We start from the raw sequence: 27,907 nt of genomic DNA, 5'->3' as shown, positions 1-27,907 counted from the left end.
AAAATGAATACTTAATCTTACGCTCACTACATAAAGATCATTCCATGATTATTGCTAAAAGGCAATATTGTTCTTGTATTGGACAGTGACATGTAAAAAAAGTGTGGTTCAATCCCGTTTTCTATGACTATAATAAAAGAAAGGTTGAGATGGCTAGGGCACGTTATGTCGATGAAGGATGACAGATTGTCATTTTAGGCCAACCGTCTAGGGTTAAATGGATAGCAGGTCTTCTGCGGTTGGGATTGGAGGGTGTTATAAAGAAAGATTTAAAGAATATGAGAACTTCCCGGGAGGGTGTAAAGAGAAATGCTTAGAGTAGATTGGAATGGAGGAGAAGCTTGCGTAGCTGTGTTAGCGTCAGGCGGCTTGTTACTCCGGTGAGTTGTTGGTATTAGTAGCAGTAGTAGCATAATGAAACGGCTTTTAAGTTTTCAGCAGAACCTTTCCAGTTACATTGTGACACCTTTCCAGTGAAAAATTTTACTCGCAAATCCAACTGCAAACCGTGGATAAATAAAAAATTTTGTGCCTAAAAATGAACGTGATAAATTCTTTAAGGAAGGAGTTTTCCAAGAATCTCGAAAACTTAGAAACATTGTTGTTAGCAAAATCCATAAAGCAAGAAAGGAGCATGGTGCTCCCGTGTTCAGTCAGTTATTGTATTCGGACCCTAAGAAATTCCACAAAAATGTCCAAGATCTTATGAGTAAGGTCTCTTCAAAGTTTTCTTACTGGACAGTAGTAGTGACCCAGTGGGTGCGGATGTCATAAATGATCATTTTGCTTCAATTTGTAAAATTCACCCGCCACTCCAACATATGCCAGACAACAGTGCAGTAAGTGACATTCCTGTGATTGAAATTCATCAGACTCAACTTAAACTCGAAACTCTTAACACAAATAAGTCAGTATACCCATGATATATCCCTACCAAATTGATTGTGGAATGTGCCCAGTATTTAATTAGACCTCTAAATGCTATTTTTAGCCAATGTTTTGTAGATGGTATTTTTACAGTGTTTTTTAAACGAGCTATTATATCTCCTATACCAAAAACTAAGACCCCAAAAGTTCCCTCTGACTTAAGACCAATAAAAAAACCTAAATTTTCTCTAAAATCTTTGAAAGTTTTATTTACAATTTTCCTTTTGACGATATTCATGATAAAATCAACCCAAATCAGTATGAATTTAGGCCGGATCATAGCACCACACATTGCTTAATTTATATACTTGACACTATTTTCAAACATCTTGAGTTGAATAGTTCCTACATTGAGGCTGTTTTTGCTGATATTAGCAAAGCCTTTGACAATTTGGATCATCAGACAGTTATAGATAATGCAAGGGCTTTAGGTACAAGAGATTTTGTTTTACGTATTTTAGCTATTTTTTTGTCTGGCCGTGAGCAATGTGTAGTCCTCCCTAACGGATATCCATCAGGTTTTTCCTTGATTTCCTGGTGGAGCACCTCAAGGTACTAAATTAGGTCCTTTAGCATTTTAATTGTTTTTAATAATGTTTTACCAAGTTTTGGCAACTCTTTTAAATTTGTGGATTATTTGACATTACTGAACATTTGTCAAACTACTAATACTTTTAATGTTACACACGACTCACTCATTAACAATTTAAAGGATATTCTTGACAATGTTAAACTCAACTTAAGCATACTCAAAAGCAGTTTCATGCTATTCTATTTTTTTTTTTAATATACCCCTTATCAATAATTACCTTTGCATACCAAATTTAAATACACTTAATTTGCTTGGTGTGCAGTTGGACAATGACCTTAAATGGAACTCCCACATTTCCCACTTATTTAAATCTGGTAGTTTTCTCCTTAAATTTTTCTCCCATCTCAAACGGTTCTCCATATCAATCCAAAACCTTAAAATAATTTATTGTTCTTATATAAGACCCTGTCTGGAATATGCTTGCCCTGTCTGGCACCCTGGGTTGACCAAAGACCAATGTTCTAAAATTGAAAGTATTCAAAAGAGAGCAATAAAAATTATACTGGGGACGGCGTATACTACATACGATGAAGGTTTGACTAGACTTGAACTTACTACATTGGAATTATGACGTCACATCCTCACCATGAATTTTGGTCACAAGTGCCTTAGTTCTGACCATCATCGACGTTTTCTCCCTCCCTTTAAAGAAAATACCCCAATCCTTTCTAATACAAGACTCAATGCTCGTAGAGCCTCAAATACCCAACTGGACCTGTGTACCCAAATGTTGACCATGAGGTACAAAAACTCTTTTGTCACCTATTTTGTTTCCCATTTTAATAATTGATATAAGATTTGTTTTATGTTTATCCCCTAGCATCTGTTTTATTATTGATTTAATTTTTTTTATCCCCTAAAATCTGTTTTTTTATTGTAATTCTGACGTCCTTATGCTAGCTTTTGTGCTACTTTAGCCAATAAATCATATTTTATTCTATTCCATTCCATAACAAGAGGTTTGCTGTGATTACATGTCAGTTTCGACGCATTCAATAACGAGATGTCTAATAGAAAAATTGCATTCGTTTGTCTTGATTTTGATTGCTATGTTGCTACTCTTGGTCCAAGACAAATGGATCATGGAATGGACTATTACATGGTCGTTCATCAATGTCGGGCTGTGGTCTTGGCAGTTGGTTTGTTCTGTTGTTTCAATCTGCACTGCATTTGCCTAGAAAATATATTCTACCGGTTACGGCAGATTTTGCATTCTCTATACTACACGAATGGGGCTTTGGCAAGTATTTAATAAAAAAGGGTCCGGAAAATCTCAGGTCTGGTGCACTATCTCTTGGTGTGTGACTAAAGTGTCGAAAAAATGGAAAAGGTTTAAAAAGGTCGAGAAACACCCCATCACTCTCTACTCAGATCATAAACGAAAGACATCACTCTTGGCAAAGAAAAAAAAGGAACCAAGGTAAAACATTGTTAGATCGAAAAACGATTTCTTTTCCAAGACTGAAATCCCACAGTCACCTCGTCTCTAAATCTTTTCAATGCGGAAAATTTAGATGTCAGTGTAAAACATGGTTACAATGAACAAGTCTACTCACAACAAGCGCTTTCTGAAAAACATTCATTTTTAAATTTATTCCAATGAAAAATTTTTCATGGGTTTATCTTTCACATTTATATATTTACATGTGGTAGTCAAGAAATCTGACAGCGAAATGCCAAATCCTACTGATGAAATGTCCTATGGAAAGTTTGTATTACATAATTTATTTGGACAAATCAGTGTCTACATAAATTGAACATTGGCAAACACGAGCAACAATCTATCAAATAGTACGAGCTACATACAGTTTATGTTACTGTATACAATTAAGGCTTTCCCCATCCAATGTCATTCTGCGAAAGGTACTTACTACAGCACCCGATGTAACAGTCTCTCTCACCTCGGCAATAATTCATATACGAAAGCAACAGGTTATGAGTTCTGTTGCTTTGGCAATGGGAAAACTGAGGGCTAGTGGAAATAATATCCAACTACTTGTCCCTCATACAAACATAAATCAGCGACATATTGCCACAGTTTCACGCACCTTCGTCGACTCAGCATTTATCAATGGTGAAATTCCTTCAAAATTGGCATTAGCATTTGTAAAAAGTACTAGTGTTATAGGATCATGGACAAGTTCCCCGAACAAATTTGAAATGTTGGAATTTTCTCTCTTGTATGTAAAGTAAATAGAATCTCACTCACCAATTTATTCTTTGATAAATCCTATAGACAGTGTAAGAGTTGACAATGCAGTCCTTAGATCGAGATTCACAACAATTTGGAAATTGCATAGCCGACACAATGTTTGAACAAACATTGTATACATCAGTGTATTGAACTTGTCTGGCAATCAAGACACAAATATTGGATGAGTGAGTGAGTGAGTAAGTTCTTTGTTTATCAATAAAAATCATAAACACAAAACTACATCAACAAAATCTCCCCCGTAAGGCTCAATGGCTGGGAAAGAACAGGGAACGGTGGGTGTATTTTTAGAGTGCACCTTTTCCGAGGCATTAGACCTTGCACTATGAACGCAAATTGAACAATCAGCATATTTAATACAGATACGTAGATGTCCAAATACAAATCCTATTGTTTACCCTCAGATTTTCTTGAACAAATTCAAAGTGTTCACGAGACCGTTTTTATTATTAATAGCAGTTCATCGAGACAAAGACGAGTCAATGGCTATGCATCTTTCAAACAGTGAAAAATATAAAAAAATTCAATCCTCTTGGCCTACCATACGCATTCTACGCTCCACATATCAACAAACTTTATTGAAAGCAGTGGGAAAACTGTTACTCAAAACCATAAGAGAGTACAAGATTCAACGACTAAAAGCTGTGGGTTAGTCATAGGGTTTAGGCGTAGCCTTTTTAAAAAGCCTAAAGCTATTTCCTGTTGTACTTTTTAAAAAGCCTAAGTATTTTTCCTGTTTGTAATCCGGGCTGCAATGGTAGCTAGTAAACTAGTAATCCAGGTTTCAGCAGTATCTGGGTTGCAGCGTTTGCTAGCCAACTAGTAAGAGACGATCACGTTCCGTACTCATAAATACAATAACCCATAAGTTCTAAAACTAGAGTCAGATCAAAAAACTATTAGAACCGCCTTGTCCAATACCACTGTATAGGAAACTAACTGTGCCTGGGCTTGAATAATTATAGAAAACAACGACCTTTAGCCCATATTAACTGAAATAATCTATTGACAAGATAACTTGAAACAAATATCATTTGAAAGTAGCTTCTCTACGGTATATTATACAAGGGATCAGTCTAGTTGATCATAAATGTTTTATTAAAGAAGGAACTGTAATCCATAGTCATAGGCAGTGGAATAGCGCTGTCTAAGTAAAGAGCGATGTGGGCACAATATATAATTATTTTTATAGACCAGGGCACTTCGTGTCGAAAGAGTTGTCTTAGAACCTTCGAAAAGTACACATTCCATTAGAAAATAAAGTTTATATAGGAAGGGTGACCGTATAAACTTCGGAGGGGGCTCATTGGATTTCTAATCAGAAGTTTTAGTGCTTTTTTTGAGAGCCAGAGTGATCGGAGGGTGGATAACCCCCCCCCCCCACATACGCACACACACGCCTCGTATTTTCCTGAAATGCATCTGATTGAAATTTTGAGATGGCTATAAGCTGTCGTAGAAATTTCGAAACAGCTGATTCGATTGACAAATTAAAAGGTCTAGCGCCCCTTTTAATAGTCAAAAGTGATTGGAGAAAAACTAACTCCCCTCCCGCGCCCACTATTTCCCCAAACGCTTCCAATTAAAATTTTAAGTAAGCGATTTTGTTCAACGTAATTGGATGGTCATGAAATTTTATCTTAGAGGATGTGCCCCCCCCCCCCACCGCCATACACCGGCGTCTTACTACCATTACCCAAACATTGATAACATTGTGGCTACTTGTGGTTTACCTTACAAAAATGTTACAGAAATGCAACAGCTTACAGAAATGTTGGGTTCACTATATATGCTGTAGAATGACTTAGAGGCACAAAGACACAACAGAGTTAAACTGGTTCAAGAAACTAAATAATATCTACATATACTTGTGAAATTATCATAGACAGAAATATTTGATATGCTTCGTTGTTGCTTTTCCAGCTGAATCGTCTTCCAGCTGACTCGTCTTCCAGCTTACTTGAACATGCTATTGCCTTTTCTTAATGAGTAAATAAAAGCATTCGAAGATACTGATGATGCTGAATCCACAGCTAAGACTCAGTAAACCTCCAACAGATGCTGAAAATAGAAATAAAAGCTAATTTCGTAAGTAGAAAAATCAGTAGCTATTATAACCTGGATCTCACGCACAGTTCTCGCACGCTATTTTTTTTTCCAAAAGTTAGTTTAAAGGCTATTCATAGTTGTTTCTATCACCTGTGTCAAATGATAGACGCCGAAAATTTTTTCATGAAGGAGAATATCGTATTTCTGATGAAATTTACGAAGTACTTAATTGTGTTGTGTAGACTTCAACGAGAATCACTCATCCTTTGCGATCTTTTTGAAACCTAATAGTTTAAATGGGGATAAGTTTAGCCAATTGTTGCTCTGTAAACGAATGGATTTGAACGAATCAGTCTGCAAATGGGAAATTACTTTTTTCTTGACTAGTAAAACTAAATGAATTGCCATAAATATCCTGATTTTGGATGAATATAGGATAAAATGTGAAGTACAGTTGCAAAGGGAACGAAACTTCCCCTATCACTCTGGAGACATTTTCTCACTCAAATTACTGCTTCGCAAAAGTCAAACTTTGACTTAAATACAGGGGTTTGGGAGGCAATAAAACTCCTCATATTCTGGGTAATTCTGCATAAGATATGAACAATGGATGTTTTCAGTAAAACCAATAGATTATAAACATTAAAAACAAATTTTTTCAAACATAAGTAAAGAGTGACATAAAAAAGTGACATTTTTGCATGACTAAGAAATGGAAACTTTTCGATAACAACAGTTACAGCAAGATGTAACCGGACTTTGCGAAACTTTTCTAACAGGACAAACAGATACCTTTTTGGAAATACCTGGATACACTTCCAATTTTTTGCACAAATCGATTATGAGTAGTGGAGGCTTAGCTATTTACACACGGCAAGACTACTCAGTGTGTATTAGTGAAGAATTAACCCGAAACGTAGAAGGCATTTATGAATCACTTTTCCTTGAAATATCCTTACCTTCACAGAAGAAAATAACAGTTGGAGAGGTGTTCCGTCCACCGGCAGGATCCGTCTCTGCATTCCTGGGAAATTTAAGCCAAATAACTGGTATTCTGGAGAAACAAGGGAACAAAGCTATCTTAATGGGAGATCCCATAAAGGGGTCTTTAGGGTTCAACTTTAATCTATACTTACTCCTACCATTTACCCGTGCCATTTAAAAATTTTTGACTCTCAATTACTCGGACTATCTGACTTGGCTTTTCTTTTACAATTAGCCATGTCTTGATTCCTACTGCAAAATACTTGATTTTCAATTCAAAACCAACGGACACCACTTCACACTACAATATTTTTCTACGCTGCACCATGGGCGCCCATAAGCTGAATTCCAGGGGGGAGCAAACCTCGTCTAATTTGCACTTTTAATGCTATATTATAGAAATCTGAAAACAAAAATATAAAAATAAGGCAACATCATTCAGCCAGGGGGGGGGGCACCCCTGCCCCCCCCCCACCCTTATGGGTGCCCTTGCGCTGCACCCAATATCGGCGTCAATTCTGATATCTGACACTTCTGATCACTTCCCTCTGCTTACAATTTTCAACATTCAGCATCAACATCCTAAACCTAATGGTTTGATTAAGCAGGGGGTTTACAATTTGGAATTTGAATGATAAGAACTTGGAAACCCTTAATCAAAATCTAGACAGCACTTCTTGGGAGATTATTATGAGCACAGATGATGTTAATAGAGGATTCGAGAAATTCCGTAGTATTGTTATGAGTACATTTACGGACTATTTGTGCGAAAAGCGTACAAAAATTACTGGACGAAAAAATCAACCTATCAGCCCTTGGATTAGTTACGGACTGCTCCAGTCTATTAATAATAAAAATAAACTATGGACTGATCACATGAATGACTCATGCATAGCAACGCTTGAGAAGTATGAGAATCATAATAAATGTCTTTGATCAATTCTATGAAAAGTCAAGAGAGATTATTTTAATGAGAAAATAGATGAAAGTGGAAAGAACTCTCGGAAAATATGGAAGGTTGTAAACTCCATACTGCGCCCCTGCAGCCCTCATCCTGAGCTTCCATTGCAATTATCTGTTAATGGGAATACTGCAACGGATCCAGAAAACGTTGCAAATGCATTCGGGACATTCTTTGCAGAGGTTGGCCAAAAAATAGCACATCATGTTGGAAAGCCCAGTAAGGGTTTTAAAGATTACCTTTGTCCGGCATGTTTCAAGTCAATGGCACTCGTACCTGTCTCTCCATCTGAAATTCTGTTAATCATACGAGATCTGCGAGGCAATCCAGCTTCTGGGTTTGACGGAGTACATACAAAAGTGTTAAAAGCCGTTGGTCCTGTCTATCATTGATCCCCTTACTTACTTAATAAATGTGTCGTTGCAGAAGGGTACTTTCCCAGAATTACTAAAGAAAATTAGAATAATTCCGCTGCACAAAGGAGATTATCGACATGACCCGGCTAATTACAGACCTACTTCTGTTCTTTCAGTATTTTCAAAAGTTTTTTAAAAACTTATGCAGCAGCAGCTACTCCTATTTCTGGAGAAGAAAGGGCTTCTTAGTGATCACCAGTTTGTGTTCAGACCTGGGCACTCCACCCAAGATGCACTAACAGCTTTAAGTTTATGGATAAACGATTCTGGCCTACTACCGGCAGCAGTTCTGCTTGATATCAGAAAAGCATTTGATAGTATATACCACCTCAATTCTCCAAAGGAAAGTGAAACATGTAGGAATACGAGGCGAAGTTCTGGATCGGTTCAGATCTTATCTTAGGGACCGTAGGATTTATATGGGAGAAGATCCAAGGAGCGATGTACTCGTCAACTGGAGTGTATTCCAGGGCTCAATATTAGGCCCGCTACTATTCCTGATCCACGTTAACGATCTAAGTCGAGTGCTGAATCCCGTACGCACTAATCTTCGCTGCTGTAACCTATGCCATGATGGAGATTATTTTCAGTCCGAAAATGATGACGATGAGCTCGTGGCCTCTGCCGATGATTCGACGCTTGGGGAGGGTGGACTCACCCCTGCCTCCAAAAGCCCTGTAAATTTTGAATCAACCCCCAAGCTATTCCTGTGATATTTCAGGTAATTTTAAAATTTAGGTGCACATAGCCTCTTTGATATATTTAGGGACGCTAGCTGGTTCTAGAGAATAACCGTGTGAGACTCTGGGAATCTTGACCTAGCGAATAATCCTAACGGCTCCTTGATGATCAGACAGCCAAGACCAAACATGGCTGCCTTTTTACTAATACCTTTCAGTGAATAAGGGATATTTGACATAATTTAGGGCCATGATTCTTGGGTCTGATGGCAAAATGCCGATTCCTGAAATACAGTTGTTAGACCGTTCGATGTTTCTGAAGAAAATAAATATCTCAAATTTGTAATCCAATATATTGGGTGATTGAAGGGGGAGAGGTGGTAGTAGAAAAAGCAAAGGACGGATACTGGTTGCCCCCGACCACTCTCATCTCTAAATAAGAGACTAGAACTATCAAATTTCAACTGGATGAGCCCCTAAAATGTTTCTATAGCTTCCTATTCCAAACAGGATGGCAAGGGAAAAAAGTTTGCTAGCCCTTTTCTGGTTCTTTGTGGGACCTCATTTTTAACGGAACCAATTTCTTACACTTTTCTTTCTGAATTTGGGACCTCTTAGCCCAAGGACTTAAGGATAAAAATTTTGAGCCAATCGGGAAAAAAGGTTATGATTCTAGTTTTTGAAGAGACAGTGCTCAGAGACAACTTTTAGTTACATTAGTTTTCTCTCATTCAAGGAATTACAAGTGTAAGTTCAAACTGGTCAAGGAAAAATAAATTCGACCAATTCTATTGACCTTGAAACCTCCGCCCTGAATCGATGTTTGATCTTTTTTCCTGAGGTCCATGAAAAACTTTGACTCAATCGTCTACCTAAAATTAAACAAACCCACCTGTTCCTATTATGAAACCTTTGTGTAAAAAAACTGGAAATTACCATCATTACAACCCTTGTCCCATTTATGGTTTTCATTGTTCCTGGAGACATATTAATTTTGTTCTTTCAACTATTTTGAACAAAATGACTTTTCAAAATTTTGACAAAGGTCAATACAAAATACATGGAAGGCATATGCCTTATTAAGTAGGTTGCAATCATTCCGCACTCATGCCACCAAATCATTCCTCACTTACTCAATCTAATCAACATCTGCTAGGAACCATCAGAACAGGTCAATAGAAAAAATTCCTCTTTAATTAATTTCACTCCTTAAAAAAAACATACTTATATAAAAATGTGAAGGAATGATATAGACGGATGTTTACTTCTATAAAACATACCTTAAGTGTTTTGCAAACTTACATGTAAAGTCCACCCAAGAGTAGCGAATCTGTCTTATATGCTTATCAAACTCTGGCCTGCCAAAATATATTCTCAGGATAGACAGGTTTGACCTAAAATAGACGAAACTTATTTTAAATCCCCATTATCGTTAATTTTCTTTTTCGCTTTGGATATTAAAAATATTTGATTTCGAAAATAAACAATATTTAGGTAGGGTTTTAAGCAAGGGGAGGAATGCACCTAGGGATGTGGCGTCCAGGGGAAGTTATTGAGTCTGAGTAGTATTCTTCAATATGTTTCTGGGAACATTCCTTTGGTGACGTCCCGCTAGGGACTAATGCTACCAGATTTATTCCCCTTCACTTTTTTAAAATACCTTTTCAGGTTAAGACACGCCATAAAGATAATCCAAAACCTTGCCAATATTATCTCGCCCTAATTTTATCTAGGGAATACGAGCAGTTGTCTATTATATCGTAGGTCGTCTTGCAACATGACATAATCATTGGCAGTGCAATAGCGTTGCCTATGTAAAGAACGATGTGGGCACAATGTAGTATTTTTATTTATTTTGTTTTTCTTTTAGACCAGGGCACTTCGTATCGACGGAGAAGTCGTAGAAACTTCGGAAAAGGCTCATTCGATTAGAAATTGAAAGGGTTAGTGCTCTTTTCAATAGTCGAAAGTGACTGGAGGGCAAGTAACATCCCATCCAAGCCCCATTTTCCCAAATACATTCAATCAAAATTTTGAGATAGCTATTTTGTTCAACATAGTTGAAACATCCAAAAATTATGTTTTCGAGGATGACACTCCCCCACCACAGCCCCCAGGGCAAGGGTTGTAAGTTATAAGGTTTTTATAGAAAGTGTTGTCGTAGAGACTTCAAAAAGAGCTCATTTGATTGGAAATTGAAAGGGCTAGTGTTATATTTAATAGTCAAAAGTGATTGGAAGGCAACTAGCCCCCCTCTCGCGCTCACCATTTCCCCAAAAACGTCTAATCAAAATTTTGAGTTATGTATTTATTCGACGTAGTTGAAAGGTCAAGAAATTATGTCTTTGAGGATGACAGTCCCCCCACAGTCCTCAGCGCAAGAGTTGTAAGTTAGGCAATGGGGGCATGTAAGGTTTGAATAGAAAGCATTCTCTTAGAAACTTCAAAAAGGGCTCATTCGATTGGTAATTGAAAGGGCTATTGCCCTTTTTAATAGTCGAAAATGATTGAAGGGAAACTAACCCCCTGTCACGTGCACCATTTTCCCAAACACATCCAATCAAAATTTTGAGATAGCCATTTTGTTCAACGTAGTTGAAAGGCACGGAAATTATGTCTGAGGATGACAAACCCCTCCCTGCCCCCAGGGCAAAGGTTGTAAGCTATACCCTGGGGCATATAAAGTTTTTATTGAAAGTGTTGTCGTGGACACTTCAAAAAGGGCCCATTCCATTGGGAATTGGGAGGGTTTAGTGCCCTTATTCATAGTCAAAGGCGATCGGAGGGCCAATGCCCCCCACACCCATCATTTCCCCAAACAATTTCGATCAACATTGTTGATATAGCCGTTTTGTTGAACGTAGTTGAAGGGTTTGGAAATTATGTCTTTGAGTATAACAACCCCCCAAAGCCCTCAGGGCTAAGGTCGTAAGTTATGCCTTGAGGGCAAATAAGGTTTTACAGAAAGAATTGTCGTAAAAACTTCAACAAGGGCTGATTCGATTTGAAATTGAGAGGGCTAGTGTCTATTTTATTAGTCAAAAGTGATCAGAAGGCAAATAACCCCTCCACCCAACCCATCATTACCCCAAACACTTCCAATCAAAATTTTCAGATAGACATTTTGTTCAAAGTATCAGAAAGGTCTGTAAATTATGTCTTTGAGGATAACAAATCATCATAGCCCTCAAGACAAGAGTTGTAAGTTATGTCCTGGGGGCATGTAAGTTTTTTTTTTATAGAAAGCGTGGTCATATAAACTTCGGAGGGGGCTCATTGGATTGGTAATCAGATGCTCTGGTATTCTTTTTAAGAGTCAAAGTGATCGGGAGGAAGCTACCCTCCCCCCCCCCACACACACACAAACACGTCATATTGCCCCGAAATGCATCTAATAGAAATTTTGAGATAGTCATTCTATTCAAAATAGTCTAAATATCATATAACAAGGATATTGTGGTTCAAACAAACCCTTAAGACTAGGGGCAAGGGTTGTAAATTATGCCCAAAGGTATCTAAAAATTTTTTTGGAAGGGATGGCTGTTTAACTTTAGAAGAGTCTCATTTGGCTGAAAGTTGAAAATTCTAGTTCCTTTTTAAGCGTCCAAAGGGATGGACGGCATTTAGCCCCCTCTTCTACGGCCCCTCCTTCCACAAAATGCACTTGGTTGAAATTGTGATATAACGAATAGTCCAAAATAGTTTCAAAATAGTCCAAAGAACATATAATACCGCCTCTAGGGATGACACAAACCCCCCCCAGGACCCTGAAGATAGGGTTTTAAGTTATTGTGTGAGGGCATATAAGTTCTTTATTGAATGAACGGTCGAATAAAGATCAGATAGGTTTGTTTGATTTGAAATTGGAAGTTATAGTCCACTATTTAAGAGTCAAAGTGATTGAAGATCATACACCCCCCCCCCCCTCCACGCTCAGCATTGACCTTAACACCTCCAATCAAAATTTTAAGATAAAAATTCTATTCATCGTAGTTGAAGGTAAAGAAATTATGTCTGTGAGGAATACGACCCCCCCCCCCTACAGCTCACAGGGAAAGCGCTGTAAGTTATGTCCTTAGGACATATAAGGTTCTTATAAAAAGGGTGGGCGTATATGCTTTGGAGGGGACTGAATGGATTAGTAATCATAAGTTTTAGTGCCCTTTTTAAGAGTCAAAGTGATCAAAGTGCAGCTAATTACCCCTCCATAGACACGAACACGTCGTTTTTCCTCAGATTTATCCAATCTATATTTTGACACAGTTATTTATTCAAAATAGATCAAGTATCATATAACAAGGCTTTTGAGGTTGATACAAACCACCAGAGCCCTAGGGCGAGGATTGTAAGTTAAGCCCCTGTGGTATTAAAGGTTCTTATGGAAAGGATGGTTGTATAAGCTTTAAAGATGGCTCAAATTGAAGTTCTGGTTCCCTTTTAAGAGTCAATAGTGATGGAGGTCAAGTAGCAGCCCCTCACCCAACTATCCCTTTTTTCACCAAATGCATCTGACTGAAATTGTGTGACCCACCACGCCCATCATTTCCCGTAGCAAATATCCAAACAAACATTTGAGACATCAATTTTTTCAGCATTGTTGTAAGGTTCAGTAATTATCCGTAGATATAGCTGTAGTAGCAGTAGTAGCAATTCATACCCCCACACGCCCCCAGGGGATGTTTTTTCAACACCCCTTTCAACAAACGATGAAATTGTTAACATAATATCATCAACCGATCCTGAAGCATTGCTGATACGTCCTCTTAACAACATATATGGGCATAGTGGGTTTCGATTTATCTCAATACAGTTATTATATTGCCCAAAATTTTCACCTTAATACCCTTAAGTTTATTAGTTGCAGTGGTAGCACCAGTAAATATAGTAGTAACAGTAGGAGTACAGTGAATAGTAGTTAAAGTAATAGTAGCAGTAGCTGTAGGAGTAGAAGCATTAGTATTATGATGCAAATATTGTCTTTGGGTTCCACATCCCCCACAACAAGCGTTGTAAGTTTTAATTTCACATGCGAAACCGTTCCTAAGATATTGCTGATATGCCCTTTTGACAACCAAAAGACGGATGGCAGGTTGTCATCCGTGCAAAAAACTATTCTCTGAAAATTTCCCCTTCATAGGTTGTGGATTTTAAGCTAGCCAGAAGACACTGGGAGGAGAGTTTCAACTAAACGAAAAACCAATATGCATACAGGTATTAAAATGGCACACAAGCACTAAAGGGCACATAAAGACAAAGGCGATGCTCCATCATAGCTAATAATATCATTGATACTTTAAAGGAGCTAATTTGATTGAGAATTAAAAGTTCTAGTGCCCTCTTAAGAGTCAAAAGTGATTGGAGGGCAATCAGCCCTCCTCTTTAGCTTATAATTTTCCAGACACTTCCAATCAAAATTTTAAGACAGCGATTTTGTTCAGCATAGTTGAATGGTCTAGTAACTATATCTCTAGGGTTACTGGGTAGTCGATCCCCCGCAGCTATTTATTTTGTCTATTATCCTTGAAAACTAAATTTTGCTTTAAATTTAAATCAAAACGCACTGTGTGTATACTGGCTGCCAATAAGACATCCAGCAATATACCAAGAACGGCTGAGGGTATTAAGTTCAAACTTTAGGGACTACTTCTATCACTAATTCTGCTCTTAAACTTTACACATCAAAAGAGAATAATTGTATCCAGGTTGTAAAAGAGCATATATACAATTTTTTCGGAATGGTATTAACTTTTATTTATCCAGTCAACTAGAGGATGTTTATGACTAAATTAGACACTACTATTTGTGTCATGATTTTCAAAAGAGTTTGTGTTGTTACTTGCTGAAAAAGTTTCTACAACATATAAATAGCTGGCAAAACTATAAATTCTTAAGGAAAAACCGGAAAGATTCAAACTATTATTTTTGTTTTCTCTGAAAAGGACTTTGTCAATATAAAACGAACATAGATTAATTCTACAAAATAACTTTTTCTACAAAATCAGTTTTTTTTTTTAAGTATAGAACTCCATTAAACCAAAAATCAACTAAAATAGAATAAAATAACCTACCAAGGATACAACTTCCACAAATCAGTATCAATAAATAAATGAAACCCAAAATGAACAGAAATTAAAATAAATAACAGTGTCAAACTCAAAATGAGCAAAATTAATATGAGTAGGGTTCAAAACTCCTATGCTTTCTAAAAACCAGAATATACTAAAACAAACTCAAATGAATGTGAATTGTCAGTTTAATAAAAATATGCTGATATTTATTCCTTAAAATCTTAATTAATTTTTGATTTCTTAAAGTTATAAAAGTGAAAACATTTAAAAGAATTTTTTTAGTAAAGTATAAATTATAGTCTGGCTATTAGAAACCATACGGGTTTTGAATCATACTCATATTAATTTCTACTCGTTTTGAGTTTGACTCTTGTGAGAAAGCCATCATAAACTGACTAAATTGCAAAAAAAAAGCAAAGACTATGACTTTTGGGTAATGATAAAAGTTATGAAGCATTAATGTTATTTATCTAAGGAAAACAAACCTAAAATTGTAAAATCAGATTTGAATAAGAATACTCTTGATTAGACAACGTCCATAAAATGCAAACATACCAGACCGCTTCAAAATCAAGAGGTCAACGACTAGAATATTACACGACAATAATCACATGACAAGATATAGAGCAAAAACAGGGTTTTTGAATAGAGAAAGCGGAAACTAACTTTTTGAACAAAGAATTATTATTAGGATTATATCAAAACTGGTCTCTCGCCAATAGAAGACAAGTCTTGTGACAAAATAAGACAAAGCTTAAAATAGGGGTTCGGGAACGGAAACGAGGTAGTCTTTTTTTTTTAACTAACTACGAGTAAGTGTTTTAATTTGTAATTAAGATAAGCTACCACTGTCTGTCTGAATTCCCCTTTGAAGATGAACTTTTAGATAAGAAGTAAACTTCTGAAAGATTTCTGTCACCAGAATATAAATTTAAAACGTATACAGGAGACATAAGGAAAAAACTACTGCCGAAGTCAAACATTTTACTATAATTTGGTGATTTTATAAAGACCTTATATCCAGAAAATTGGAATTATCTGACAACAACATTACTTTCCCCCTTGTGCAGTCTTCAGACGTTTATACGAAGGAGAACCCTATTCCCTTTTTAATCATTCTTTCATTTCGTTAAACCCGTACCGACTGTTTATACAAAGGTGGCCTTAATGTTTATACAGATAGGTTAGGGAAAAAGGGAATAATATTGTCAATCTAAGAATTTCCAGACCTTTGTGTCCAGATATATTCAATTAAGAGTTTTTCCCTGCTAATTTTAAAGCTTATTAAAGGTCCAAGGAACACAAACCCTTTTTTTTTTACAAGAGATAACAATAGGATCTCTTGGTTTGGGTTAATGTAATAAATTCAAACAAATCAAGTACGGTTATTCCTAGTTTCGCTCAGCCAAGAAGTAATAATTTAAACTAAAGGATTTTTAATACCCCTTAACTCAAGCCTTGACTAGCTATTCAAGTGTAACTCTTTCAATTAGAAACATTCGATAGCCTAGAATTAACTTAATCTTTTTCTTTTCGGTAAACATTTGTGGATTGAACAAGTAGACCATAGACAACAGACCTAGAAGAGGTTTAGAAGTATTCAAAATAATTAGAATTAATTTATTTTCCTTTTTATCTTCTTTTATAATAAATACCAGTTGTCACTGAATTCTGAGTACCGATTCTTACCCAAAGCCTCAGTTATAACACGGTACCAAATTTTAGCCCTGATAGTAGGGGCAACCTTACACTCTGCTATTTATTTTAATTTAAGTTCGTTTTGGGTTTCATTTATTTATTAATTCTGATTTGTGGAAGTTGCATGCTTACGAGATTATTTGATTCTAATTTTGTTCTTTTGGTTTAATGGAGTTGTTTACTTTTTTTTCGAAGAAATTATTTCGTGGAAAAACTTTTTTTTAATTAATGACTTACAAGAACAAGTCCCTTCGAAATGCTCATGGAAACACAGTCAAAGCTAAAACTCAAAAGTTATAACACGAATAATCATGTCTAAGCATGCCAAATCTAAGTTCTTTTTTTTCAAACAGGTCCCAGATTAGGGGATATCCCACACACAAATCTTTCGAAAAGTCAATAATAAAGTTCTACTCTATCAACTTATAATAAGAAAACTCGACAAGAGGAAAAACAGCCCTTTCCTCTTGTCGAGTTTCAGAAATGATCCTTACATTTTTTGCAACATCTGCGGAGATTACACGCAGTCAGTGGACATAAGGAGTATAGCAGGATTTGCAAAGCGAACCTAAAAGGCTTACTTTGATCGTCAAACTGGGTGACCTATATAAGTCTTGGGCAACACATACGGATGGTTGGGATTCCGATGGTTTGGAGGGAGTCGTTAGATCATACATCGGAATGTTACTTCTGCGCCATCAGTATTACTGGCATCTACCTGAAGAATTAAAGCAGCCTCCAGTACCCTGATCTTCCATCTGCCCGCCGTCCAGTTGCTCACTGTGAAGAAATTCCTGTGTCAGCGTTCACAGAGCTTCTCGACAGTGAGGAAAAGGCCACCACTGCAGACGAGGGAGGATATTCAGAAGAGGAGTATAAAGCACAAACTGGCCTGCAGCCCTTTTCACAGTTTGAACTTGATGATCTTGTTTGGGATGTCAGGTTGTCGAAGACTTCCTCCAATCTGTTGGATTGCGGACTCGAAGAGAAAAATCTACTTGGTGAGGACGTGCGTATCACTTTCTTTCATAGAAAGCATGAGGACTATATGGGCTACTTCTGGGAAGAGGAAGACAACGTCTACTGCCGAGAAGCGGCCAGTCTTGTTGATAAACTCGAAGCTTCTCAATACGATCCGAGATATTGGCAGCTCTTCATTGACAGCAACAAGCGCTTTTTGAAGAGTGTGCTCCTCCATAATGGGAACCCGTTCGCCTCAATCTCTCTTGTGCACTCCACAACTCTCAGAGAGAAATGTAAGGTAGTGAAGTACGTGCTCGACAAAATCCAATATGAGGAGCATCAGTGGATCATCTGCGTCGACTTCAAGACGTTGCACTTTCTACTTGGTCCGTAGTCCGGGTTCACGAAGAACCCATGCTTTATATATATGTGGGACAGTGAAGAAAGATCACAGTACTATGTAAAGAAAGAGTGGTTTGTGCCGGAGCAGTTAGTACTTGGGGCGAGAGCATCATAAACGAACCTCCTGTGGACTGAAAGAAGATACTGATCCCATCGCTACACATGAAGCTTGGATTGATGAAGCAGTTTACGCATGCTCTGGACAAGGATAGGAGGTGCTTCAACCACCTGTGCCGCGCCTTTCTTCGACTTGCTATTGAGAAGTTGAAGGCCCATATTTTTGAAGGCCCACAGATACGAAAGCTCATAATGGACACAGAGTTAAAAAAGTCAATGAGTACGGTAGAATGCTCCGCGTGGAAATCGTTCGTGCAGGTGAGAACAACTTCCTGGGGAACACGAAGGCAGCAAACCACGCCGTACTCGTCAGCAACAGGATAGAGGCCTTCCAAAGACTCGGGTGTTTGATGAGCATAAAGATGTACTTCCTGTTCTCACACATGGAGAAGTTTCCTGAAACCTTGGGGTGATGAGTGACGAGCAGGGAGAAAGGTTCCATCAGAGAAAAGGTTCCATCAGAGCAAGTGCCAAATGAAGGAGAGGTACCAGGGAAAGAGGGACGCAGTCATGATTGCGGACTACTGCGGGTGGCTGAAGAGACAACCCAGCCGCTACTCATACACGGGAATAAAAAAAACGGGAATCAGGAAAACGGAAAAAATCTCCAGGGATCAGCTGATGATCGGCAGAAATTTGTTTCTTTTTTAAGGAAAATACATTTGGGAAAAAGTTCTGTAGCAAAAAATTCTGACCTGATTCAGCGAAACCAAGGTCATTTTCAGACTCAGGGCATCAAAAGTAGTCTAATTCAGCTGGAAAACCCTGGAAGATTAAAACAAAATTTTTTTTTGTTACCCAGTGTTATTAGTGTGGTAGATGTAAGGCATTCTTATAGGAAAACAATTTGTGAAGTTGCTGATGGTGTCTTAGCGAAGAAAGTTAGGACCACAGCTAGGAATATTAGCAAAAAAGCTTTATGTTTAATCGAGAGGAGAAGGGGCTTTTACAAGAATTATCTGAGTGATATATCATTTGAAAACGAAAGCAATATAAATTAAGCGGAGATAGTATTAAAATATGAACTAATGAGGTGTGAAGTGGGGCGATGGATAAAATTGCCAAGGATCTGGAACATCTAGCTAGACGGCATAATAGTAAAATAATATACTGACATGTTACTAAATTGAGAGGGAGTAGTAAATTTGGACTTGCCAAGTTAAAGATATGAACTGGATCACAATTAATGATAAGGAAAGAGTTAAGAGAGATGGACAGAACATTTTGAGAATGTGCTAAACCGAGACTAATGCCCAGAGAAAAAATGCCTCGATAACTACCACACTCATTCTTATGAGCTTTAACAGTAGTTCAATTAAAGTTTTCCTAAAGTCGCTAGGTACTTCCCCTTTTTCGAAAATCATGTTCGTAATCTTCAGTAACTTATTTCTAACGTCAGAGCAACCATATTTAAGAAACTCATTTACTACATGACTATACGACTTTTAAAGTATGGGAACCTCTTTCAAAGAAACATAGATAAGAAAACTTTCACAAAAACTTTGGAACATATGTTCAGTTAAAAGATAAAGCTTTTCTCTGTATAAATTAGGACTTTGGAAAAATAATTTGTCACATATGTTGCATGTTTAAGGCTTTTTCCCAATATGAACTTTCAATTGCTTGGATAAAGTACTTTTGTATCAAAACGTATTTTAGCATATCCGGCAAATGGTAAATGGTTGTTTCCATCACTAAGAACTTTTGTTCTTGAATTTTTGAGTCGGTGGGATGTGAAATAGCTTTGATTTTATACCATAATTCCATCTCATCTTTTTCCATTAGAACTTCATTTTGTGCATTATTAATAGGCATAGTACGGGTGTCAAATTGACCGATTGTGTTATAAGCTTGTGTTAAATCTAGCAACACCTTAAACTCAATTTTCTTGGGTGAAGCTTTTTGAGTTCGATTAAAAATTTTCTCAAACGATTTAATTGTCAAATTGTCATGTGAGGACTCATCATTCGTTTTAGGTTTGGTGGACATTCCAGAAAAGTTATCAATATGTCAATAATTAATATGTAAAATATATACTGGTAAAAATGAAACTGTAAAACATTCAAAATTTCCAGCATTTATACATTTCACGGTGCATAGAGGAGCAGGAAAGTGATCAGTAAAAAGGCTTCATTCCTTCTATGGTTGATTTTCCTCTTGTCAAATTTTTTCTGTAATAAGTTGAGAGGGTTGAATTTGTTTATTGACTTTTTGAAACGTTTGCGTACTTAATTTTTGCTAATCTGAGACTTTTTTTGGAAAGAAACGGGATTTGTGATGTTAGGATATTTGTTTCAAGTTTAACTTGTTTATTTTGGCTTATTTGACTTGTTTTAGCCTTTTTCAAGGCTCAATCTCTCATCAACTGGTTTTTTAGGGGAGCTCCCTCCACTACCCTAAGAATCGTTCTTGCCTATTCCAGTACGATAAAATCGTTTCCGATGTTTTTAATGTCTTCCAGCCTAATTTAGTCAGATTTGACGTTTTTCTGACATCTTCAAGCCTCTTTCTGGATTATAATACCTTTTCTGACATTTTAGGTGTGCCACTCTCATTCGATCCTTTTCGATGTTCCTCTAACATCCCCTGGCCTATTCCAAGATCAAAATACATTTCCGACGCTTTTGGCATGTTCAGTCCTTATCTACTTGCATTTGACGTTCTTCTAACATCTCTTAGCATATTTCATGATCAAAAGACCTCTTCTGTGGGTTTCGGTGTGTTCTACTGTTATTTAGTCCCATCAGACGTTCTTCGTACATCTCCTAGCCTATTCCAAAACAATAATACCTTTTCCGAGGCTTTGTTGTATTCCACCATCGTTAATTCTCTTTCGACGTTTCCGTAACATCTCCCAGCCAATTTCAAGACTAAAATATATTTTTTTTTTTACATTTTTGGTTTAATTTACTCATATTTAGTCTCTTTCGACGTTCATCTGACACATCTTAGACTTACTCCAAGACAATAAGAAGTTTTCCAGGGATTTTGATATTTTCCACACTGATATACTTAATTTGTAGAACAAAAGACATTTCCCAACGTTTTTGGCGTGTTCCACACTTAATTAGTCCCGTTCGTTGTTCCTTTAATATCTCCTAACCTATTTGGAGACGATAAGATTTTTCTTTTGTTTTTGGTGTGTTCCACCCTTATTTACTCGCATTTGACGTTCCTCTAACATCTCTTGTCCTTTTTCAAGACCAAAAGATCTTTCCTGACGGTTTTTGATGTAATCCACTCTTATTTAGTCCTATCCGATGTTCCTCTAGCATCTTTTAGGTTATTCAAACGCCAAAAGTCCTTTCCCAGCGTTTTAGTACGTTTTACCGTTATCTAGTCCTATAATGCATACCTCCGAGCCTCGCTAGTCTTTTTCCATGCCTCTTCATCTCACCTTCCTCTAATTTTGGTCTCAGAAAAGGTTTCTGCCTACTCCGAGACCAAAATACCTTTTTTGACGTTTTTAGTATCTGCCGTCTGGATGTTTTCCTATCCAATGTACTTCCAAGCCAGTCTAATCTGTTTTAAGCCTCCTCATCTCACCTGCCCCTTATTCTTGTCCCAAATAAAGACCATATTAAAACTATGCATCAATAAGCATCAACTTCGGAATATTCTACTGTAATCAAATTAGATATGGAGAAAGATAAACTTTATTTTTAAAACTTGAGGTGTTGCATAGACGCATCCCACGGGGAGAATTTTTAAGGTAAATATTACCTTTGCTTTGCATAAATGAATGCCGTCTCAAACAGTTTCTTTGGTATATCCCTATCTGTAGAACAATATAACCATTACCAATTATATTTACACTGCGCTAACATACATAAAATTCTCACCTATTATATGTCAAATTTTTGTACTTGCTTCTTCCACTTACATAAACCATTCGTGGGACGTCAATGCCCTCACTAACAAGCTTTGTGTTCCTTACAATCACCGAGTATTTAGTTTTATTGCATAGCGGTAAGCAATCAGATTGAATACGAGACTCCTCTTCTAGAAGACAGAAGTGTTGGCTAGAGTAATACATGAAAAACAGTTTCACACATTATTAGAATTGCATTGTTTTTGGGATGATTAAATACTGAAATAAGTTTCTGGTCCTGTCAGACTTTTTTCTCAGGTTTCAAGAACCCGACAACAGGGAAAGGTCGATTATAGCTTTTAAGAGAAAATACACTAAACTTTGTTGGGCTGTGGAAAAACTGCGCTGGTGTTAGTGCATATGGATGTCAATCAATAGTTCGCAACACATCAGAATTCATAATACGCATGTAAATAGTTCTAAAAGATTATTGGCCGTGGTAACATAGCTTCAAATCATAGAGACAAATTTTTGTCTTGAGAAGACTAAAGAATTTGTAGTCTCGGAGAAGATCGAAAGGACGGAAAAAAATTCAATCCATTTTATTTGTCATACTTTTTTTTATTATCTAATAGTTACTTGCCAAGGAACTAAAAATATTAAAAATATCCATTACAAGACTAACAAAATTGTTTTGCATTAAGATATTGAAATCCAGATTTGTTGTTTCGCATGAAAAAAAAACCTGGTGCTCCTAATGGCCAATTTTCACACAGTTAGGCCCATAATCTCGACACTTCTCTCAGCTTTTCAACTCAATGAGTAACCACAACTATATCTACTATATCGTCACAGGAATGTGTTGGATACCGAAGGAATGGATTATGAAAGGACTTATACATCTGAAAGCAGGGTTGGTTTCTGCTCCTGGATGTTGAAAAAATACTTCTTTTGAATTTTATTTTTAGGACCAAGTTCGGAGGTTAGATGCAATTTCTTTTGAATCTTTTTAGCTTGTTTTATTCAACTCATCGACTTGTTAGAATTTCTGTCATATAAATTAGTTAAATTTGCGAGCAATTTTCTGACTACTTCTGAATGTTCAACTTCTTTAAGCATTTATAAGTATATGCAATTACAATGGATGTGCAGCAATACAACATAAAATTTTCCCCGCCCTTGTATACTCCCCTTTTTAAAAACAAACAACATAAACGGGTAAATGGGTGCAGCAAAAGCTTTAAAATAATATTATTACACAAAACCTGATAGCGCAGTGGACAGAACACTTGCCTGTGGCCATTGCAACATATATTCGAATGATAGATAAGAAAAATATTTTTATTGAAAAGAATAAAGAATACTTGGTCTCGGAAAAGGCTGAAAAGGTCAAATATAAACAAATTTGACTCACTTTTCAAAATGGACTAAAAAAAGGAAATAATGTTTTTCTCGAGAACCTATGAATTGAAGTGACAACGAGGGGAGCCAATGGATTGGGTTTTATGTAAAATAATCTTTTTAAGTAGTTTTCTCTGGACTCACCAACTTTGTTAACTTATACGTTTACAACTTACACCAATTTTATCAGAGGCAACGGTATAGCGTTGTTTATAGTAAAGGCCATACGGCTCCTAAGTTTTATTATTTATTTATTTAATTTTTTTTCCAGAGGCACTTCATATGGAAGTAGTTGTCATAAAAACTTCAAGGGGGGCTCATTCGGCTGGAAATCGAGAGTTCTATTGCCTTTTTTAAGGGTCAAAAGTGATTGGAAGGCAACGAACACCCCTTCCACGCCCACCATTTCCCCAAACACATCTAATCAAAACTTTGAGACAGCCGTTTTGTTTTACGTAGTTGATTTCCAGATAGAAATTATGTCTTTGAGGAGGGCACTCCCCCACAGCCCTCAGGGCAAAGGTTGTAAGTTATGTCCTGAGGGCATATAAGCTTTTTATAAAAAGTTTTGTCGTAGAAACTTCAAAAAGAGCTCATTCGAAAAGAAGTTCAAAGGGCTAGTGTCCTTTTTAATAGTCGGAAGTGATGGGAGGGCAACTAACCCCCGTCTCACGCCCACCTTTTCCCAAAACACACCCAATCAAAATTTTGAGATGGCCATTTTGTTCAACGTGGTTGAAGATTCTAGAATTTAGGTTTTTGAGGATGAAAACCCCCCACAGCCGTCAGGGCAAAGGTCGTAAGTTATGCCCTGGAGGCATATAAGGTTTTTATAGAAAGGGTTGTTGTAGAAACTTCAATAAGGGCTCATTCGATTGGAAATTTAAATGGCTAGTGCCCTTTTTAGTAGTCGAAAGTGATTGGAAGGCAAGTAACCCCCCTTCCACGCCCACATTAGGAAAACTAAGTCAGACAAGGAGCCCAATTTATAGTTTTAAAACCAAAACGTACAACTAGGCCACTCACTCTTTCTATCTACTAAGTTTGGTTGGGATCTGATGACAATAGCTTATAGACCCCTTTCGTTCCCCTTGCATTGATTAGATTATGTCAAACCATCAATAGATTCTAGTTGAATACCTGATTTTATTTTCTAGAAATTTTGGTTATAAGATAAGATAAGATATTTATTTAAAAAAATGACTATCACAAGCCCCGAAGGGCTGAATTCGCATTTCGGGGTCATATAATAAAAAACAACAACATAGTAATAGCACAAAAACTAAAAAACTCTCTAAACAATGCCAAAAACAACAATATCAGAAAGGCAAAGCCATTCATTAGTCTAAAAAACAAAAAGTGTCCAATGTAAGAAAGTTAAAAAGGCACAAACTAAAACAAAACCAAAAAAAAAATTGAGATAAAAATAATGTTAAAAAGGTTTAAAAGAGACTATATAAAAAGGGGAGGGAACGGAAGAACCAAAAAAGGTTTTTTCATATCTGGAGGTTAAACAACGGATGGGGGATAAGATAGGGACGGGTTCAGAAACAGTACGTGGCAGGCGGTGTCTGGATGGGGAGTGTCTTTTGGGGAAAATGTTTTCCGTGGGAGGGTTTATTATTGCATTTGTTGCAAAACGGAGGCACAGCGTTCCTCTCCTGTGCTCAAGGGTTTCCAGCTTGGCCTTTTTTAGAAGGAGTGAATATGGTACCAAATTTTCTTTAAAAATTATTCTTAGGGCTTTTTTTGAATAGATTCAATTTTATCTGATTCATCACGGGAGATGCCAGGATGTCAAACTGGACAAGCATATTCAAGATGCGGGCGGACAAAGGAAGTATAAATTCTTAAAGAACGGGATGAGGAGATGTCAAATTTATTCAAGAGCTTAAAGAGAGACATGGACACATTAGCTCTATTGAAAATGTCTTTCACGTGGATATCCCACTTTAAATTAGATTCTTTAACAATAATCTCTTTCTATCCACCTCAAGCTTGATGCAATGTAGCTTGAGTATTTATAGATCCTTTTTCCTCTACCATAATTTTCCAACACGATGTTGATCACTTGAGGAACATCATTGAGACAATTGCTTTAACTCCCAAAAACTTTGGCTGAACTTCGACTTCTTAGGGCTCTTTTTTGAATAGATTCAATTTTATCTGATTCATCACGGGAGATGCCAGGATGCCAAAATGGACAAGCATATTCAAGATGCGGGCGGACAAAGCAAGTATAAATCCTTAAAGAATGGGATGAGGGGACGTTAAATTTATTCAAGAGCTTAAGGAGAGACATGGACGCATTAGCTCTGCAGACAATATCTTTCACGCGGATATCCCACTTTAAATTAGATTCTTTAACAAGAATCACTTTCTATCCACCTCAAGCTTGATGCAATCTAGCTTGAGTATTTATAGATCCTTTTTCCTCTACCATAAATGTCCAATACGATGCTGATCACTTGAGGAACATAATTGAGACAATTGCTTTTACCTCCCGAAAACTTTGGCTGAAATCCGAAAGTTGTAACTGACTTACCTGGCGCACAGGATGAGCTGCAAAGTGATTCCTCGAAGGCCTAACTATAACAGGAGCTTTTATTGCTTATGAACTTTGGCTGAGATCTTATATCCCCTTCCTCTCGTTTTGGTAATGACAAGATTCTGGCAAACTTCTTCCCTGCTCCTCTCACCAGTCTATGAGTCAGACTCTATGAGTCAGGCTAGACTTGTATAAAGGCTAGTTCTGAGTTTAAGATTTATATGCATGGAAAATTTGAGGGAACTCTTATAGAAAAAATTTCAAACTGATAGGCCCATTTTCTGAATGATTTCTAAGAAATTTACTTTTGAAGATAAGAGAGTTAAATTTATTTTTAACTATTTAGTAGGCTAGAAACGAAACATTCCTTTTTTTATGAAATAATAAAAATTTTGAAGCTTCAGTGGAACTTGTCTTTTCTGTTTGATCATCTCACGTTTAAAATAAAGTTGTGACTTTCATCTGTTTTCGTTTCCACTCCATAGATCACTCAGGACGAAAACAAAATTGCGAAGGCTGTTCATGCAAAAATGTATAAAATAATTCTATCCTAGCTACTGAAATTGTAACATTACACTTCTTGTCTCATTCCAAGTTCATTCCATTTTTTTTTTTCTCAAAAGGATATTCTAGCCAACAGGATTAAATTGTTTGAAACAATGAACACTTGAAGGTTTAATTTGAACAAAGAAAGGGAATAAATTAAAAATCTCTTTTAAAATCAAAATTGGAAACTGTTATTAATATTAATACCAGATGGTAATTCTAAAAGAAAATATATTTTCAATGAGAAAGTGTATTTAATATATTACACCTTTAAGTAGGCCTTATTTTTGTGTAAGTTTAGTAACTCAATTTCAGTAAAAATTGGATTTCCCTTTGCTCCAATAGATCAGAAATGAACCGACTATTTCAAATAAGCTTAAATTTGAAAATGCCTTCTCTTTGTATACCTAGTCGTAAATCTTGAAAAGACATTTCTTTGTTTCAGTATTGAACGACATTTTGAACCCATAATAAATAGTTGAAGACCCAAGCCAATCTAGACCAGTTTTGTATAAAGCAGAGTGGAATGTCCTAAAGTGTTACTGTATTTCAAGCTTTTAGAGTCAAGGCCCCAAAATTCTGGAGAAAAATACTTTTAAACAGAAAGGTTGGGAATTAGCCAAAATTTAAAGAAGGGACGACACAAAAAACTAGTCTCGAGCGAATGAAAGTCAAAAACGAAAACAACGCTAAGCAAATAAAAGACAGAGATTAAGAAAAATTAAGAATAGTTTTGTTCCTGGAACTAGGAAATGAGTAAGCAGACTTCTCTTTAACTATAAAAATAGCAACCACTTGCCTGTGTCAATTTCTTTGAATGTAATACTCAGATAAAGTTGTGGAACTGTGATTTTTTTTCTGTATATTGGTCCAAGCCCAAAATAACCCGTGTCTGTGTTGAATTAAGTGAAAAAATAAATCTTTTGAACCCCTTTGGCCCTAACTCTAGTTATAGTGATATTTTCCCCTTTGAAAACTTGTCAGTTGATATATTAAAGGTTTAAACCTTACGGATGGTTCAAGGTAGTCCTTGGATCTATTCTGATTGATTAAGAGATACGTGATCTAATAAAAACTGATTAGAGTATAGAAAAACAGTGGAGATCACTCTTGTAAATAACTCAAGATTTTTGTTAGATTTTATTCCATTTGGTGCTTGGTCTCATTGTTTCGTCTGTATATTTCCTTTTAATTAAGGCTGGGTCTGTCTAAGGAAATGATAAACTTTATTAAAGGATAAAATAATATAAGGTTAATTAAATCTAAGAACTCCAATGAGTTTCTTCTGAGAAACATAAAATTTTTGGAATAAGCTTCAAATAACCTAAGGTTTAGGTAGAAAACCCACAACAAGGAGTAAAAGCTATAAGAGGTTGTGTGCCTCCCCCTTTCTAGATAAATTGTTTATTGGAACATAAGCTTAGTGTTCGTAATAGATCTCACACCTAGAAAATAGAATTTCCTGGACTCCAGTTTTGCGTACCCCCTACTTGGATCCTTCTAATGCTATACGGCAGTCTGAATCCAAGAGC

At 36.6% G+C, this 27,907-nt stretch overlaps 1 protein-coding gene across 1 annotated transcript in view; it reads right to left on the bottom strand.

The window, feature by feature from the left end:
* Window positions 1-5,441: 5,441 nt before the first annotated feature.
* The window catches only part of LOC148952292 (sodium channel protein Nach-like), a 312,845-nt gene continuing 290,379 nt past the window's right edge, over window positions 5,442-27,907 (bottom strand). Inside the window, exons 6-8 of the mRNA XM_089089744.1 lie at window positions 21,912-22,071; window positions 10,124-10,215; window positions 5,442-5,792 (exon numbers count right to left, since the gene is read on the bottom strand). Coding sequence (XP_088945870.1) covers window positions 5,701-5,792; window positions 10,124-10,215; window positions 21,912-22,071 — 344 coding nt within the window. The 3' untranslated portion in view covers window positions 5,442-5,700. The remainder of the gene's footprint in view (window positions 5,793-10,123; window positions 10,216-21,911; window positions 22,072-27,907) is intronic.

Source organism: Artemia sp. Qi Xiang Cuo, chromosome 5 (assembly GCF_049724085.1).
Source record: "Artemia sp. Qi Xiang Cuo chromosome 5, ASM4972408v1, whole genome shotgun sequence".
NCBI classification, from domain to species: domain Eukaryota; kingdom Metazoa; phylum Arthropoda; class Branchiopoda; order Anostraca; family Artemiidae; genus Artemia; species Artemia sp. Qi Xiang Cuo.
This window is presented reverse-complemented; position numbering and strand designations above follow the sequence as displayed.